The sequence below is a fragment of the Podarcis bocagei genome, assembly GCF_964188305.1.
Source record: "Podarcis bocagei genome assembly, chromosome: 10".
Classification (NCBI taxonomy): domain Eukaryota; kingdom Metazoa; phylum Chordata; class Lepidosauria; order Squamata; family Lacertidae; genus Podarcis; species Podarcis bocagei.
Window position 1 is genome coordinate 49,668,578 of NC_138135.1, and position 19,668 is coordinate 49,688,245.

General features: G+C 43.4%; 1 protein-coding gene across 1 annotated transcript in view; it reads left to right on the plus strand.

Annotated features, from left to right (window-relative positions):
• Nucleotides 1-19,668, plus strand: part of WIF1 (WNT inhibitory factor 1) — a 41,289-nt gene that overhangs the window by 11,858 nt on the left and 9,763 nt on the right. The window contains exon 3 of the mRNA XM_081211787.1: nucleotides 14,534-14,642. Within this exon, the coding sequence (XP_081067913.1) occupies nucleotides 14,534-14,642 (109 nt within the window). The remainder of the gene's footprint in view (nucleotides 1-14,533; nucleotides 14,643-19,668) is intronic.

Consider the following 19,668-nt stretch of genomic DNA (forward strand, 5'->3'; position numbering starts at 1 on the left):
CTAAAGTGGTGCTTCAGGTAAGAACAATTTAAGAACACACCTCCGGAACGAATTAAGTACTTAACCCAAGGTACCACTGTATATATATATATATAATTTTTATTAATTTTTCTGTTTTACAATTTAAAGTACTCATTTTTACATCCTTAAGATATCAATGACTTCCCTTCTTCTCTTTCCATGGTTCATTTTGCATATCATAAATCCCTGCGTATTTTACAAAAACTATACCATTCAGTAATCCATTGTTACATCCATCAAAACTTAGTTACACTGTTGGAATTTATCTTAATGCTGCCAGCCTTTTCAGCTGTACACAGTTATTTCCCATATATTCAATAGATGTTTTCCAGTCTTCTCTAAACGTATGTTCTTCTTGTTCTCTTATTCTATATGTTAAGTCTGCAAGCTGCGCATATTCTGTCAACTTACGTTGCCACTCTTCTTTGGTTGGGGCCTCGCCTGCTTTCCATTTTGGGGCTAACAAAACACGGGCCGCAGTAGTGGCATACATAAATTTAAAAAAGGCCAGACTTTAATACTTTAATTCTCTAATTTACCAGGAATATTTAGGGGACTGGCCTAGTCCCCCTAGTCCACTGACAGCAAACCACTGAAGATAATACAGTTGAGACATTTGTCAGTTTAGGTGTATTTAAAATTATAGGAGAGATCCAAAATGGACAGATCCTTCCACCCTAAATGAGGACTTTCTATTAATATCTGCTTCTCTGTTGTTTCCATCCATTGGTTCCAGTTCTGACCTCTGAAGCAACAGAGAATACATCTGTTACATCTTCTTTTTGACAGCCCATCAGATACTTGAAGGCAGCGATCATACTTGCCACCGATCTTTTCTTACCTAGGCTAAACAAACCCAACTCTTTCAACAAGTGTGTAACAAATGTCGCCCAACCTGAGTTTCTATGGATGTGTACATTATTTGGATCAGAAATCAGTTTGAGGAGAAGAAAGGAATTTTGACTGCCACGGTCGACCCCTTTTATCCTAGCCTCCTTCACAAAGGTAAAGGGATTGTTTATTATAATGCACTGTTGGCACAAGAGGCCGTTGGTCCCCCTCTCCATTTTTGAAAATTTCATCCAAGGTGCTGTTAACATTTAAACAAAAGTGTGGCAGTGGGCTTCAGTTCAAATATTTGTTCCAAAGAAAGTGTGAACGAACATAGGCCACCATCTTCCTTGAGTGGATTTGGCGCAGGAGTCCGTCCTTTCTGAAGCCACCCTTTCGTCCATAACAATGTTTCATATTTATTTCTTGCATTTTTCTGCCACCGTTTATCCAACAGCCAACTCGGGCAGCTACACACAGACAGTTATGACGGGGGCAGTTGTGCCTGAATGGTATGTTCGCCGCTTTCCTGTCACCAGACAGGGAGAGGAAAAAAATCTTCTCTGACTTCCATACTTGAGCGGCAACGTGGAATGTGAACATGCTTATGGACACAATTAAAAAGGGAAGAAAGAAACGAGGGTCTTTGTATCAAAAGTGAAGCTCTGAACCTCTAATATTTAGATTGTGCTTCTGCTGTGGTATTTTGCATCTCGGTGTTGTGGACCTGCCACCAGAGATCAAAGCACCGTGCTGTAGAGATCCCACTTCATTTAGCAAGGCAGGCATGTGCCCGCCATCTGTTGTAGCTGCTGACAGAAAACAGCAGTAAATTTCTCAAACTTTTGCCAGAAAAGCTTTATTGCTCAGCAGAGATGAGTTACTAGGTACCTTGTAAGCTACATCTGGTTCGCACAGTCATTTACATGGCATATCTGTAAACTGCAGAATTACTCTCCTCTTCTTCTCCCCACCCTCTTCTTCACGGTAACATAAACTTTTGGCAAATACCGGCTTCAGTGAGATTTAGGCATTTTTTGGTGGCCGCATTTCCCAAACCAATGGGGGAAAGCGCTGTAAACCGGGCGGTGGGGAGGGTGTATTTGCTTTTCTTGGTTTGGCAACATTTAGATTTCAAGGCTTGCAGCCACGGGAGTGAATGGTATGAGGGATAGCCACACCGGCGCAAGTGAGAAGTGGTGTGGCTGCCACATTGAACACAGCCTCCTGTGCTTTTTCATATGCTGCAGACACAATTCCCTCTTTAATACCAATGGCAGACCAAGGTGCATCATTGCATTAGCACATCGTTCTGCCCAGACACTGAGGTCCAGCGCCAAGGGCCTTCTGGCGGTTCCCTCTTTGTGAGAAGCCAAGTTACAGGGAACCAGGCAGAGGGCCTTCTCGCTAGTGGCACCCGCCCTGTGGAACATCCTCCCACCAGATGTCAAAGAGAAAAATAACTACCAAACTTTTAGAAGACATCTGAAGGCAGCCCTGTTTAGGGAAGCTTTTATTGTATTTTAGTGTTTTGTTGGAAGCCGCCTAGAGTGGCTGGGGAAGCCCAGCCAGATGGGTGGGGTATTTATTATTATTATTATTATTATTATTATTATTATTATTATTATTATTATTACGCATGCAACTTTCCAAAGTACCAAGAGGCCGTTAGGCTAACCTGCTGAGGTGACTTCTTGTGGTACTCATTGTGTGGCACATAGGAGGTCACCTGCTTACAGCTGCCATGGCAACCATAAGTGACTTCTGTAGAGATGGAGGATCAGTCTACCTCTGTTCTGTGTAAATTTTGAATGTGTTGATTCACAAACCCATTCAAGCTCATTTCTATATTAATCTGTGATGACTTTCAGGCACAAGGAAAATATTTTCTTATTCCAGCAGGCATTTCATGATAGTGTTTGGTTTATGTTCAGTTTTAGTACTTCATTTTCCATATGATTTATTTTTTATGTACCTCACTTAGAAATACTAAATGCAAAATGTTTGCTTTGGTTTTTTGTTTTTGTTGTTTTGCAGTTTTTCTTTATGTGATTGTAGGTTCTTTTCCCTTCATTTGTCAAAGTTTTTTGAGAGAGAAAATCCATTCAGTTTTCAAATGATTTCCTCCCCAGCATATACCCATTTTAAAAATAGTTTGTAATAGCATTTTGTAAAATTGTACTCTGCTGTACAGTACTTCCTCTGATAGCAGGTGTGCGAATGTTACAAATCACACAATGGAAAATGAATAGTAGTTGTAGCACAATTGAAGCTTATAGTTAACATCGCACACTTAGTGCAAAGACTAAACAGGAGCAATATAGTGTGAGCCACATAAGATGGATATTATAACTTGGATACCAGCAATTAATCCTAAACATATTTGCATAAGCCCCTCTTGAATTTGCATCCCAAGATACGCTAAGGACTACTATCTTATTGTCAAAAGAGTTCTGAAGACTAGGTACCAAGAGAGAAAAGGCAGTGCCAGTCTAGTTGCCATTTCAAAATCCACCCCCTCCGCTATGGGTTTAGTGGGGTAATTTATGGTTTACTACCCAGTAATCCTAACAATTCACCCCCCTGCCCTCTCATAGTCGTGGGCTGTGATAATGGAGTTTGATCTCCTGCACATTTCATCTGCAGAATGTATACCACATGGATTAAAGTATATACATCAAAAACTCCAAGCTTGAGTCAGACAAGAACCACTGTTTCATCATCTTAAATAAACAGAGAATAAATATAGTTCTATTTAAAAAACAAAACCCCATCCATGTAGATTTGTCAAATGGTAGCTTGTTACATGTTTTTAGTTATTTGGATGTTTACAAGAACCCTAAACTGACTTTTTGTGTTCAAATATCGATAGTCTATAAGAATGATAGTAAAGTAGCGTTTATGATGAATGTATCGAAGACAAATGCATAGAACTTTTGCTGTTTTCCCAAGTGCATAGTTTATTTAGCGCTTTAAAAAATACCCCAAACACCTCTTCATAATAATGTCCTCCTTAAATCTTTACAGCTTCCCTCCCTGGCAATTCCATGCAAAGCACAAATGTATACAAGGGAAGGATAGTGAACACTCAGTATAGCAATAACTGGAACATTCCTTGGTCCCAATATTTGCATTTCCCACTGTGTGTACATGTGCATATATAAAAAACCCCATACTATATATAGTTTGGGGGGTGCAAATTGAGTGTGTAATGTGCATCACAACTATCCATTGTACACACTCACCAGACCTCATAGAGAATGTGCAAAAAAACCCCTTCCTCAAAAAAGGAATTTTGCACATTTCCTGGTGAAAATGCATAACCTCTGGCAGGCCTTGGGGAATGTGCCTATTATATCTGCTGAATTCTCCAGGCAATGTGCAAATTCTCCAGTCATTATGCACAGTCACTAAGAAACCTGCCCTGCATGGATAGCATATTTGGTAAAAGTGTAGTGCTGATAACGTCAAGGTTGCAGGTTCGATCCCTGCATGTTCCTTCCTCAAACTCCATGATTTCAATGGCTTTTCTCTATTTCCTGTTCAGAAGGTATGGTCTTTGTTCCCTGGGCTTTTTCTGGCCCACTGTCCAATATTTCATGGCCCACAAACCTGCCTTTTCACAGATCAGTCAAGCAGCAGGCAGGGCAGGGGAGGAATGGGGCAGGGGGCTTCAGATAAACATCAACTTATTTCTGCAGTCTGACTCCATTTTCAACACTCATAGCTGTTCTCCAATCAAGTGAGCTTGTGGCTGATGGGAGTTGCAATCCCACAACATTCAGAAAGCTCCATAATATATACTAACCGTGATCTCTGTTCTCCAACTGCCCATTCTTTTGCAGCCAAAATGGCAACATCCATGCACAAGGGAATGGAAACGCCAGCAGGCTTGGAAAAACGCCAAAGTAAGGCATCTTCCAATGACAAACCTAGACAGCATCATCTTAAAAAGTAGAGACATCACCTTGCCAACAAAGGCCTGCAGAGTTAAAGCTATGGTTTTCCCAGTAGTGATGTATGGAAGTGAGAGCTGGACCATAAAGAAGGCTGATCGCCAAAGAATTGATGCTTTTGAATTATGGTGCTGGAGGAGACTCTTGAGAGTCCCATGGACTGCAAGAAGATCAAACCTCTCCATTCTGAAGGAAATCAGCCCTGAGTGCTCACTGGAAGGACAGATCCTGAAGCTGAGGCTCCAATACTTTGGCCACCTCATGAGAAGAGAAGACTCCCTGGAAAAGACCATGATGCTGGGAAAGATGGAGGGCACAAGGAGAAGGGGACAACAGAGGATGAGATGGTTGGATAGTGTTCTCCAAGCTACTAGCATGAGTTTGACCAAACTGCGGGAAGCAGTGGAAGACAGGAGTGCCTGGCGTGCTCTGGTCCATGGGGTCGCGAAGAGTCGGACACGACTAAATGACTAAACAACAACAACAACAACAAGGCATCTTCAGAACTGCCCCTCTTTGGTGGAAACCTCAAAATAGTTCAGTGAGGATGCTCAGGGGGCATGGAATGCTGGCTGAATGTTGGGGAAGACCAGAAAACTGGCAAGGGTGGAAGGAGGCAGGGGAATGGAATGTAGTATCCTAGAATAGGGCAGGTTTTCATCTAGCCATTCATGAAAAGGATTACACTTCAGTGCATATTTACTCACAGGTCCTTTCAGTCTTCTAGCGCTATCAGAAGCTCTTTAAAGTTCTGCTTGGCAGGGGGTTGGACTCGATGGCCCTTGTGGTCTCTTCCAACTCTATGATTCTATGATTCTATGAAAGTCTCACGAAAGGCTGAGGAGCTTGCAATGATTTTGAGTCACCATATCCTCCCCTCAATTTTCTTCCGACTCGCAATCAGACAGAAACATGCAGTATCCAGACTAGTTGGCATATTTCAAAAGTTCTTTTTTTGGCACGAAATAAATGGTCTTCCTTTTCAAACGCACATTCATTCCTCCATGTCTGGAGTTTTCACCTTGAGAAACAGGCTTTTTCCATCTTTGAGATCATTTGCTGAAACGCAGCTTGTTTCTGGACTTGACTATTATATTTAGCCGGGGGGGGGGGAGGCTGGCTTATGGGATTGTTGCCTTGAAGGCAAGGATGGGGAACATGTGGCTCTCCAGATGTTACTCTGCTGTAACTGCTCAAATTCCTGACCATTGGGCAATACTGGCTGGCAGTGGTGAGAGCTTTAGATCAACAACAATTGCTTGCCTATCTCTGCTCTAAGAGCCACTTCACACAATCATGTTTCTTGAGTGCTGACTACAGCTATCCTAAACAACAAAGAGCCTTGTGACACCTTAAAGTCTTAACACATTTGCTATGACACAAGCTTTTGTGGATTACTGTCCTCTTTATCAGATGTATGAAACATTATCCTGAGTTGCAGGTACTGTATATGCATGCATGGTTAGGGTGAAATACTCAGTAGTACAAACAGTGATAATTAGATACTTAAAGGTAAAGGGACCCCTGATCGTTAGGTCCAGTTGCTCTGAGACTCTGAGGTTGCGGCGCTCATCTCACTTTAGTGGCTAAGGGAGCCAACGTAAAGCTTCCGGGTCATGTGGCCAGCATGACTAAGCCGCTTCTGGCGAACCAGAGCCGTTTACCTTCTCGCCGGAGCGGTACCGCTTTATCTACTTGCACTTCGTGCTTTCGAACTGCTAGGTTGGCAGGAGCAGGGACCGAGCAACGGGAACTCACCCCATCGCGGGGATTCAAACCACTGACCTTCTGATCGGCAAGCCCTAGGCTCTGGGGTTTAACCCACAGCGCCACCCGTTATTGATGCCATAGACCAGGGACATACAACTCCCAATAGACTGTGATTTACTTACAGTATAAAAAAACTGGCAGTGATCTACCCATTGTCGTTGGAGGGACCAAAGTTGTCGAGCATTTTTGGGAAAGGCAAAATGGTTGAGCTTTTTTAAGGAAACCACAGTTGTGTCCCCCCCTTTTTGGGGTGAGGGGAGATCACTGAGGGGCCAAGGATCTACCAGGAACACCCCACGATCTACCAGTTTATCATGATCGATCTGTTAACACAATATGCTGAAAATCCTTTGCCTCAGTTCTGTCTGCATGTGATAGCACTAAACCCCTGTGTGCATTGTAATTCAGTGGTTTCATTTAGCAGTTCCCTTTTGAAGTTTCTTTGTTCCAGGATGGCCACTTTAATGTCACTTGCAGAATCTTTGAAAAGGTTGAAATGTTCCGCCACTGGAGAATGAATGTTGTCATTTCTGATGTCAGATTTGTCCTGTGTAGAATGTAGAAGGACATTGTGGAGTTCCCTCAGTTACTCTTGGGGACAGGGCCCTGTAAAATGTGGTGAAGAGCTTCTCCTCATCCTCCTGTATGTAGTCAGGTTTGGTTCCCAATAATGACAGAGTCTCCTTTGCTGGTCTTTTTAACTATGACAAAAGTATTCTTTTGGAGGCTGTGTGTGGCATCATACTTTGCATAACTGAGACTATGTGGTAATTGATGTTGATTAATGATTACCTCAGTTTCAGTGTGGTGGCTGAAACACTGTCTGTAAAAACCGAATCAAAACAACAACAATTTATTACTTATACCCCACCCATCTGGTTGGGTTTCCCCAGCAACTCTGGTTGGCTTCCAACAAAAGATTAAAAATACATTAAAACATCAGTCATTAAAAACTTCCCTAAACAGGGCTGCCTTCAGATGTCTTCTAAAAGTCAGATAGTTGTTCATTTCCTTGAAATCTGGTGGGAGGGCATTCCACAGGGCAGGTGCCACAACTGAGAAGGCCCCCTGCCTGGTTCCCTTTAACTTTGCTTCTCGCAGTGAGGGAACTGCCAGAAGGCCCTCAGAGCTGGACCTCAGTGTCCGGGCTAAACGATGGGGGTGGAGACGCTCCTTAAGGTATACTGGGCCAAAGCTGTTTAGGGCTTTAAAGGTCAGCACCAACACTTTGAATTGTGCTCAGAAACATACTGGGAGCTAATGTAGGTCTTTCGAGACTGGTGTTATATGGTCTTGGCGGCTGCTCCCAGCCACCAGCCTAGCTGCCGCATTCTGGATTAGTTGTAGTTTCCGGGTCACCTTCAAAGGTAGCCCCACGTAGAGCACATTGCAGTAGTCCAAGCGGGAGATGACTAGAGCATGCACCACTCTGGCGAGACGGTCCGGGGGCAGATAGGGTCTCAGCCTGCATACCAGATGGAGCTGCTCTGGACACAGCTGTGAGTCCAAAATGACTCCCAGGCTGTGCACCTGGTCCTTCAGGGGCACAGTTACCCCATTCTGAACCAGGGAGTCCTCCACACCTGCCCGCCTCCTGTCCCCCAAAAACAGTACTTGTGTCTTGTCAGGGTTCAACCTCAGTCTGTTAGCCACCATCCATCCTCCAACCGCCTCCAGACTCTCACACAGGACCTTCACCGCCTTCAGTGGTTCTGATATGAAAGAGAGGTAGAGCTGGGTATCACCCGCATAATGATGAACACCTATCTGGAAGACATCCATTCAGAATTCACGTTTGTTGTGTAGTCAGTGCAGTCAATGGCAGTGTGCAGGGAAGATTGTGGCTGTGTGCTGATGCACTGGTTAGTATCATGAAAGAAATACTCATTGAGTCATAGACAATGGAGAAAACCCTCTTAAATCACCACAGAATTGCACCATAGGTGTAGATGAAGTAAGGCAGAAGGACAGGTTCCCATGAAAGAAAGGCTCTTCTGTCTGTGTGGCTGGACAGATTCACATTATTGCTAGCTGAGTTCAGGGTGTTGTTTGGGTGTGTGAAATGGTGATTGCTCATTAGCTTTCAGAGTAATGGAGGCGAGCTGATCAAGTTTATCATTCCTATTACTTGGGGAAGGATTAAAATTACAGCAAGAGCAGCTACCACCTCAACTGGCAGTGTGGATTGAATCAGTGCTGTCTAAGACCATGGCGGCAACAGTAAACAAGAAAAACGAAACAGGGCATAGTTGAGAAAAGGTGTCGAAAGAGAAGGAAGAGATGAACAACTTCTCAAAAATAGCTCTTAACCTCTCCACTAGTCTAACATATGCAGCCTCCTTTGATTTGGGTGCAGGCTTGAAACTCAGTTGCAAAATAGCATGTAGCTCTCTGGATCTCAAGATTTGCTACCTTTCTTCAGCCTCCCTCTCCTTGTCTCCCTGGTCCATCATCCTTCATCTCCCTGTTTTCTCTGCTCTTTTCCACCCTAACATGAATACTTTACCTCTGGTTCATGTTTTTGACTCCATTTCCCATATTGCACTGCTCCATCCGCCACTTCCTCCCCCCGCTGAGCTACCTGCCATTGCTCCCTTATTAGATGGATGACCAATGCTGTCTGTCTACCTGTAGGTGGAGGAAAGAGAAAAGGGAGGCTCTGCTGAGGCAACAGAATCCTCCATGCATGGGTGCTGTGCTCGTGGTGGACTGGATCATGCCCATAATAACTATCAAAATGTCTGTTCACAAAAGAAGAGCACCTCTTCAGTGACATAATACATGGCCAATGTTTGGGAGAAAATACCGTATTTTTCGCTCTATAAGACGCACCAGACCACAAAATGCACCTAGTTTTTGGAGGAGGAAAACAAGAAAAAAAATATTCTGAATCTCAGAAGCCAGAACAGCAAGAGGGATCGCTGCACAGTGAAAGCAGCAATCCCTCTTGCTGTTCTGGCTTCTGGGATAGCTGCGCAGCCTGCATTCGCTCCATAAGACACACACACATTTCCCCTTACTTTTTAGGAGGGGAAAAGTGAGTCTTATAGAGCAAAAAATACGGTACCCACATTTTGCTTTTTATTTATCTATTCTAGGTTAGATTTTGACAAGGGTATTTCACATCTTTAAAAAGCGCCTTGCACTTATGGCCTGGATATGTTCAAGGCTGACAGTAGCTGCTGAAGTTTCATCATTTTAAAGAGAGTTTTTTTTAAAATGCAGGGGCTGGGAGGTAGATATTTATTATAAAGCAGTGCAAGGGAGCGAGCTGTAGGGCAGCACGTGGAACCAATAAAGGTCCAATTACAAAACCTTTGCTTCTAGCCACACTTTTCACTTATGTAAGTTATTGATTATACTTTCATGAGATCATAATCAAAAGGTTGTTCTTTGGTAATGGTGTGCTAGAGGAGTTTTATCCCAAACTTCAAAGCTGTCTTCTGAGCCTTAAGAACAAAGGCCTCCCTAGTTTGAAGCATGGCCAAAATGACCTTGCATGTTCAATTCGTGCTTCCTACCATTCAAAGGGGTCGGGGATCCTCTCCATCGGCTGTGAACTCTTCTCTCATCACATCAGGTAAACTTCTGTCTCTGACAGATGAAAATCTTTAAGTATACATTTTTAATTTACAGCGATGCCACTCGGAAACCTGTATATTTACACACGGTTCTAAAGACGTGTTTATTTATTTTGCCCCAAAGGCTCGTTCCCTTTAATCTTGCAAATGAAACGAAAATTGCAGCAGGCTTGACATGATTTGTTTTTCTCCGCAGCAGAGAAAAAGTATAAATAAATAGGTGAGAATCCATCCTTTGGGTTTTGTACATCATCTTCTTCGAGTAACATTGCTGGCTTAAGGCTGCAATCCTTAAGGCTGTATTTGCCTGGGAGTAAGCCCTGTGGTACTGGGAGTAAGCCCTGTGGTAATAAATGGGACTCCGTCTGTGTAGACAGGCATGTGCTTGTTTAGTAATGAACTACTTCCCAGCTGCAATCCCCCAAAATGATCTCTCCTGCCTTCCAGAATAAAATCTCTATTTGTATTTTTGTTCTTCAAAATAAAACTGCAATTTGGTACGCTCCCAGAAAAAAAATGTTCTGTGTACCTATGAGTCTTTTCTTTCCCTCTTTTACTGTTTTATTGGAGCACCTAGTCGGAAGAAAATCTGGAATGTGCAAAAGAAGTGATAGTTTAATTGTGTGTGAGAAACCTACAAACTTTGATGGAGGAAGCAACTTCTTACAATCTCCTTTATTTTTCAAGGGCCATAGCTCAGGGACTGACAATCTGCTTTGCAAGCAGAGATCCCAGGTCCAAGTCCCGGCAGCTCCAGGTAGGACTGGGGGAAATCCCTGTCGGGAAACCCTCCAGAGATGCCACCAGTCAGTGCAGACGCTGCTTAGCTAATGGTCTAACTCATTATAAGGCAGCTTCCGACGTTCCTCTATCTTAAGAATTGTGTAGAATGAAAACTCTGTGAGGCAGTGTGAGTAGGGTGGCTTCAATACTGTGATATCAGTAGGCATGGCACTAATTCCCAACAACATCTCAAACCTGCTTGTAGACATCTGTAGTGCATACAGTCTCAACTGGCCTGAAAGGAATAGCGGGTGGCTGTGGGTATATCCAGAAAACAGCATCTCCTGATCTGCAATACAGGCCTCTCAGGTGGACATAATCTATTGCCCATAGTCTGGAGCAGGAAGATTCTTGCACCATTCCTCTTACAGCTAGGAAGCAATAACCACAAGTGTGGAATAAAGCAATTGCTGAGATCACCCACCAGCCCAAGCTACAGAGGTAGGCAAACTTTTTTTCTGTTGAGGGCTGCATTCCCTTAGGACTACTAGGACTACAGAGACCTGGATTCAAATCCCCACTCAGCCTTGAAACTCATCATCCTGTTACCCTAGCTCTCAGTGTAACATACCTCACAGGGTTGTTGTACAGATAAGCTTGGCAACGTAGTATGAGTCCCATGGCTCTCCCTTAAGAATGACTCAGCTCGGATCTTCGCCTATTCTATGTCGGGTCTCCCAGCTACCTTCCAAAATGCTACGGCAGAATTGCACAGTGGAAAGCAGCGCTAAGATGGAGAGAGCTGCTGGTTTGACTCACCAATTGTTGTTTTCAAACTATGAAGAACACATTGTTTTAATCACAAAGCCCATTATAACCTGGGTTTTGATATAATTAAAACATCAAAGCTGAAACAATGAGAAGCAGACAGTACGGCCGTAGCTCTGATGCCATGGCTTCGTAGGGATCGACAGGAAACAAAACAATTATTTTTCTTCTGAGCAGACTATTTTGTTTTTAAAACAAGTGTTCATAAACAAAGTTGTACAGACCATTTGGATAGTTTGCTTATTCCACATTGCATGGAAAAACTGCATGCCTTGTATTAAAACCTACCCTGAAATTTAGCTGTAGTTTTCACCTCTTATCTCCTGTTTTGCTACCTTCCTATTCTGCACTGTATTTCTCTCAAATGTCCTTTACTGAGTGGAGCATTCTGCCTCCATTAGGCAAATTTTCACTTGCTTACCAAGTACCAAAAGGTTTAAGGGCTTCAGTGCTACGCATAGGGGCAAAAGAGTAGATCTTTTGAGTGAGGGACAGTTGACAGATTTTATTTTTCTATTTCCCTTTTCCACTTCAATATGTGCCAATTTTTCTGTACGGCGGTACCTCAGGTTACATACGCTTCAGGTTACAGAGGCTTCAGGTTACAGACTCCGCTAACCCAGAAATAGTACCTCAGGTTAAGAACTTTGCTTCAGGATGAGAACAGAAATCGTGCTCCGGCGGCGTGGCGGCAGCGGGAGGCCCCATTAGCTAAAGTGGTGCTTCAGGTTAAGAATAGTTTCAGGTTAAGAACGGACCTCCGGAACGAATTAAGTACTTAACCTGAGGTACCACCGTATAGTTTTTTTAATCCCTCTGCAGTTTGCTTGCCAACTATTCACCAGATATTGAATATCTGGTATTTCAATAACTGATGATTATACTTAGAGTAGACATATTAAAATCGGTGGACTTCAGCCATTCTGAGCATGACTTGGTGGGACATCAACCAGTATTTAATATCTGATGGTTGAAATTCAACAGTACTTAATAGTTGGCATTTGGTGACATTTTCACTGCAATCCACACACCAGCCAGGAAGCAGAGGGGCTTAAGAGGGGTCCACCATTGCGTCTGTAGACTCATGCCAGCTTGGGCAGAAGGCAGGGACAGGTAAATCAGTCGGGAGCTGTGCAGCAGGGCCAGAATTGGGTCCAAAGCCATCCAATGGTGCCAGTGGGGCCAGCTCACAATCCAGCAGATCCCAAGCAGACTCAACCCTCCCCATCCCCACCCCCAGAATGTCCTGTTTAGACGTGTACTGCCAGCAGCAGGCACCCCATTAGCAGCATTTCTTCCCACCCAACATTTGGTGGAATAGGAGCTCTGGGGCAGCGTAGCTTCATGGGTAGAAGCCTGCAGGGCTGCACAAAGGGACACCCCTGTCCTGTCTAGTTCTCCTTTACCAGAGTGCCACACCAAACAATGAGCTTTCCCCTCATTTCTGAACTCCTGTCGTTAACATTTGCCCTTGTTTTCTTTCTCGACCACCTGGGTCCTAGAAATATACTATAGGGACACAAGTGGCGCTGTGTTCTAACCCACTGAGCCTCTTGGGCTTGCTGATCAGAAGGTCGGCGGTTCGAATCCCCACGACGGGGTGAGCTCCCGTTGCTCTGTCCCAGCTCCTGACAACCTAGCAGTTCAAAAGCAAACCAGTGCAAGTAGATAAATAGGTACCGCTGTGGCGGGAAGGTAAATGGTGTTTCCGTGCACTCTGGTTTCCGTCACAGTGTCCTGTTGTGCCAGAAGTGGTTTATTCATGCTGGCCACATGACCCAGAAAGCTATCTGTGGACAAACGCCGGCTCCCTCGGCCTGAAAGCGAGATGAGCGCCCCAACCCCATAGTCACCTTTGACTGGAGTTAACCGTCCAGGAGTCCTCTACTTTTACCTTTACCTTAGAAATATACTTCGCCCCTGCTGTGCTCCACCCTGTTTTATTATAGTGCTGCTACTGCCCAGCACAAGGGATTTGGATTGCAGCCTCTGACAGTTGTCAGCTTATCAGATTTCTTATTTGATCCCTACCAAAATAACAACAATGAAGGGTGAATGAAAAAAAAAATTTGAGGAAGGAAATGTCTCGTTAAAATTTTGAAGTACTTTATTCAATATATGAATGGCAAAATGACATTTGGGGGGGGATAGGGAGGGTTGAGTCTGCCTGGGATCTGCTGGATTCTGAGCTGGCCCCACTGGATGGCTTAGGACTTGATTTGGGCCCTGCTGCACAGCTCCCGGCTGATTTATCTGTCCCTGCCTTCTGCCCCGGCTGGCATGAGGCTACAGATGCAGTGGTGGACCCCTCAGTCTCTTAAGACTCTTCAAGTATCTGTTTCAGATCTACCAAAAACAACAACAACTGAGGATTGATATCTCCACTGACATTACAAGTTCACTTAACAGAACATTCATGACCAACATGACTAACTTAGGTTTGTTGATTTCAAAGGGTCTAGTCTGGGAAGGACTTGGCTGAATATAATTTGTGGTGAACAGAGTAGTTTCCTTCGTGTAAGTGTTATTCTGTTCCTTTGTACTCTTACTTTAAATGTGTGGATTTTTTTTTAAAGAAAACAAAACAGTAGAAATGCAAATAAATAAATAAATTACAATATCTGTAAATAGCCAAAAATCCAAGCCAATGTTCAATCTCCAGTTCTATTACTCAGAGGTAAGTCTTCCTATGTTCATTGGAGCTTACTCGTTGATACATATGATTGCAAGCATTAGTTGTATTGCTCACCTTAGATGAACATGAAGAACAGATAGCCCAATGCGATAAAAATTAACCTCTCTTATGCATTAATTTTCTTGCAGGCTGAATACTTTTATGAATTCCTGTCCTTGCGCTCATTGGATAAAGGCATAATGGCTGACCCAACTGTGAACATGCCTCTGCTTGGAACAATACCTCACCAGGCATCAGGTTTGTGGATCTGTATGCATTTATGAGTTCAAAGATGGGGGGGGGGGTTGCAAGGAAATACCATATTTACTTACATCTAATGCACCATCAAATCTAATGCACACCCTAATTTGGCCAAAAAAGGTGTGCATTACATTCGAGTAAATATGGTAATTTTACGGTTCATAATGAATAAAAAATAATATTATACGTCAAACTGATCTGTTAGGGGAAAGGTTTGCCATAATGCTGAATATTTATTCTGAATAAATAATATGTGATCAAGAGAATGTAACTTCTCCTCTGAAACAGCTAATGAATAGCATCTTTTATGTATTTTCTCTGTACAAGCTAACCTTGTTAGTATTGCTAATGGGTGCAGTCTAGCAAAAGCCAGTCCAAAGTGCAAAGCATAAAATATATGTATGTTAAATGTGACTCCTACTCTCAATGCTTACAAAGGCGTTACTATTATAAGCTTTCGGCATCTCCGTAGCAGTAGCCAAATAACAGTTGGTGGTTCCAGTCAGCGGACATGAACGATGACGGGAGCAAAATGGTTTTCAAGGTGGTTTCTATCCACTTTACTGATGTACCAGACTGAAAAGGGTGTGTGTGTGTGTGTGTGTGTGTGTGTGTGTGTGTTTCAAAATTAGAGATTAAGTATTTAATTGCCAGGTGGCAAAGACCTCAAACTTTAAAAAGGCAGTAACGAGTAAACTTTGGCAACTAATAAGGTTCTTCATGGGCCCGGGGGCAGGGGGAGAGAAGTGCTCAAGGGAAAAGTTTAGTTTTCTTACTGTATAGTATTTTTGTAAGAAAAACAAATGATCACACTGTCAACAGCAGGCAGAGCAAGTGAATGGAGGGAAATACACACAAACAGACATAATTTTATTTGCATGCCATCTTTCCCCAGTTCAATCCTGTGCCAGATTTATGTATAAGCTAAACAAACTATAGCTTAGGGCCCCACTCTCTTGGCCCCCCCCCCAAAAGAAATTAAAGGGGGAAAAAACCTGGATGTACATTTCCAAAATATAAGATAAAAAACCTACATACAGCAACAGTATTTTGTGTTGTGTAGGCTCCTATTTGTTATGTGCAAATGGATTTAGATACCCATTAGGTCCATAAATTACCATATAGCACATATTCAACACAAAAAACAGGGACAATTTGTTGTTGACAAAGGACAGCTGGACATATAAAGGGCCCCATTACCTTCAGTAGCTTAGGACCTCATCAAACTTAAATCTGGCTCTGGTTCAAACCATGCTCAAGGCGGCATAGAACATGGATAAAATATGTAACTACAACAAAACAAAAGGAGTCATAAGCAATGAATAAAACATTTTTTAAAAATTACACAACCAAATCGAACAATTTCCACATAAATCACAACAAGATCTAAAATGAAATACAAAAATACAACAGCAATACTGGTTAGGCACATAACCTGCAGACTGCACTAGTGCAATACTGGCTATGCTTCTGCGAAGTTGCCATGCGCAGAGGCTACAATGCGTCTTGCACTGAGGCCAAAACTGTATCTGCAATGGAGACAACCTATATCTCGAATCTCATACGTTGCAGCTGCTACATAGAATTGTTGCCCCCTCAGGAGGAATCTGGCAGATTCCCTCTTGGTGGCCATCCCACAAGGGCTGATTCACACATACATGTTTATCGCTTAAAACTGCATCGCTCCATGATTTATATCACTTAATGGCTCTCAGCTGAATGTGGGAACTGCCTCCAGTTGCAAATGTTTGTGTCTGGGATTCTGGGAAAGGTCTGTGCCTGATGTCGGATCTGCCAGAGCCCTTTCCCCATGAGCAAGCCATTAACTTGGTGTTGCAACCATTGCATGCATCCATACAGTGCATGGATGCATGGACAAAGTGCTGGTTTGTTTGTGTAGACTGCACGTTTCCCCCAAATTGCAAGTTATTGAGAGAGATACATATGGGAAAGGTCTTTTGCCATTGCTGCATCAGCCCCCACAAACTTGTTTGTGTCAGATGATCTGATAGCTTGGTAACCGCAAAAGCTCTTGAACTTTTGCTGTCAAAGTTATCTCATGTTCCACATCTGAAAGGGATGAAAGAAGGAGTGAGCGAGCTTCAGGCCTGCAGAGCAGCAAAATCACGGAGCTGTGAAACACAATTTCCCATGCAAATCGGGCAAGACTTGTGGAAGGATCAGGTTTTGTGCGTTCTGAAGTTGCTTCAGCAACTGACCATTTTGGAATGCTCAGTCTCAGCTCTCTTCCTCGTCCAGTCTTGGAAAGGGGCTCCTTGGGTTCCTCTCCTTTTGGGAGGTCTGAATGGAATGAAAGTAGGCTCGCTATAATTGTAGTTCTGGTGACTTAAGTTCCAAGACTGCTTTGGAGATGTAGACTTTGTTTCCATATGGCGAGCATGTGCAGACATACAAATATACTTACAGGCTGCGCTGAATAATAAGCGCCCGCTAAGTTAATACATATGGCTTGCAGTAGTATTATTCAGTAAGCTGAGTTTGAAATGTATGTGTGTGCATCAACATGACACATTAGTAATTCAGGTCTCAGCGGAGCCGGTTATTCTGAAACAAGGCAGCTCAGCAAATAACGTTTTCTGTGGCCTGTGAGTGGAAAAGAAACACCCAAGAATTTGACAGCTATGACCACTTTACCTCATGGCTCCTTTGAGCCAAATAAAAGTATGACATGGAACTGATACAAAACAGCATCTATAATGAAGAACGGTTTATGTTTCGTATGATGATGCTATTGTGTCTGTTTGCGATTAGTATTTGTTTGCAGAAACAGTGAGCTGATCACCCCCCCCCAAAAAAATAGACTGGTGTTTACTAGCAGAATATCTTTATTAGCAGAGTATTTTGCAGTAAAATCCTCAAAATGTGCTGTACGGAGGGAGGGGAACCTAATAGGTGCAGTTCCAAAAAGCATCAATGAGAAGCTGGTCATAAAGAAAGCAGATAAATGTCACTATTAATCTCAAGCAGCGTTCAAATGAAACAACCACAAAACAGCATTCCAAGGCTTTGGGGTTACCAGGCTTTTCTCCTCATTAAAATACTCCAGATTTACTGCCTTCCATTGGCTCTTTGTAGTTAAAAGAAAGTTTGCATTAAAGGCAGCCATCCCCATCTATTTGTTGCATTTAGAACACTTAACACCTTTGGTTTAAACCGGTATCTTTTATAGTTTTTCTCTCCAATTCCTTGGGGAAATGACAGAACTATTGCTTAACGTAGCCTTTTTTTTGCTAAAAGATATAAAAAGCAGAGACATCACCTTGCCAACAAAGGTCCGTATAGTTAAAGCTATGGTTTTCCCAGTAGTGATGTATGGAAGTGAGAGCTGGACCATAAAGAAGGCTGATCGCCAAAGAATTGACGCTTTTGAATTATGGTGCTGGAGGAGTCTCTTCAGAGTCCCATGGACTGCAAGAAGATCAAACCTCTCCATTCTGAAGGAAATCAGCCCTGAGTGCTCACTGGAAAGACAGGTCCTGAAGCTGAGGCTCCAATACTTTGGCCACCTCAAAGACCCTGGAAAAGATGTTGGGAAAGATGGAGGGCACAAGGAGAAGGGGACAACAGAGGACGAGATGGTTGGGCAGTGTTCTTGAAGCTACCAGCATGAGTTTGACCAAAGTGCGGGAGGCAGTGGAAGACAGGAGTGCCTGGCGTTCTCTGGTCCTTGGGGTCACGAAGAGTTGGACGCGACTAAACGACTAAACAACAACGAGTACAAATAGAAACATTTAGACTTCACTGGTGCTTCTTCTCTATTAACATTGTGGAAGTTCCCTCACTGCGAGAAGTGAGGTTGCAGGGAACCAGGCAAAAGGCCTTCTCGGTAGTGGTGCCCGCCCTGTGGAATACCCTCCCATCAGATGTCAAGGAAATAAGCAACTATCTGACTTTTAGTAGACATCTGAAGGCAGCCCTGTTTAGAGAAGTTTTTAATGTTTGAAGTTTTATTCTGTTTTTAGTGTTCTGTTGGGAGCCGCCCAGAGTGGGCAGGGTATAAATAATAAAATTGTTGTTGTTGTTGTTACATTGAGATTTACATTTAAAACAAAGTGTGGATTATGTTACTGCATTTATTTATTTTTCCATGATGCAACCCAGGGCGTCATACAAAGGATTTCTAGGCTGTGTACCATCCTGGTGTCAGACTGGTCAGACCTGCTTAGTTTTAGCAAGGTTTGCTGCATCCAATGGCGGAGTTTCATGCTCTGGCACCGGGGGGGGCGGGGGGCTGGCATGCGTCCCAGGGGCGTGGCATGCTGCCTGCAGGGGCATAGTGTCCAGCGTGGGCGGGGGGGGGAGCTGTGATGGCACCCCACCAGGATCGCGCTGCCGGGGGTGGTGTGCTCCCCCCGCACTCTTCTTCTACCGCCAGTGGCTGCATCCTGCATCTTCAAACCATTGCCCTGCAACCATGGTTGCACTGAAGAAACTAAAGTTGCAAACTTCAATGGGAGTATATTCCATTGAACTCAATGGAACTTTCTTCTGCTACGTATAGGACTGTACTTTAGAAAATATCTATATCCACATGTGACAGAGCTGCCTGGATATCCGGGGACATAGGAAGGATCTTATGTTGCAGCCCTGACCAATTCTCTTTAAGCATCACTCAGAGCAAAAGAAAATGATCTGTCAGCCACAGCCAAAGACAAGTCCCAGCTGCAAACAAGATTGGAAATGTTCCGACATGGAAGGCTAAGATCATTCACTCAATGAGTGCAGAGTGTGAAGAATTTTGTCAGTGTTGTTGAAAATATTATTTTTAAAAGGAGACTTGACCGGTCCATTTCTTTATTTTAAGAATGGGAATATGAACTCAGAATAATTTAATGGTGGGCAGCAAGAATCCAGTTATCCAGTTATAGGGTTACCCTATTGATTGTAGCTTCCAAGGTTTGCTCACATTTGGTGCACAAGGCAGTCATAAGAACACAAGGAAAGCTCTCCTTGATCAGACCCATACCTGTTTCTGACACTGGTTAGGTGTACATAAGCAGCA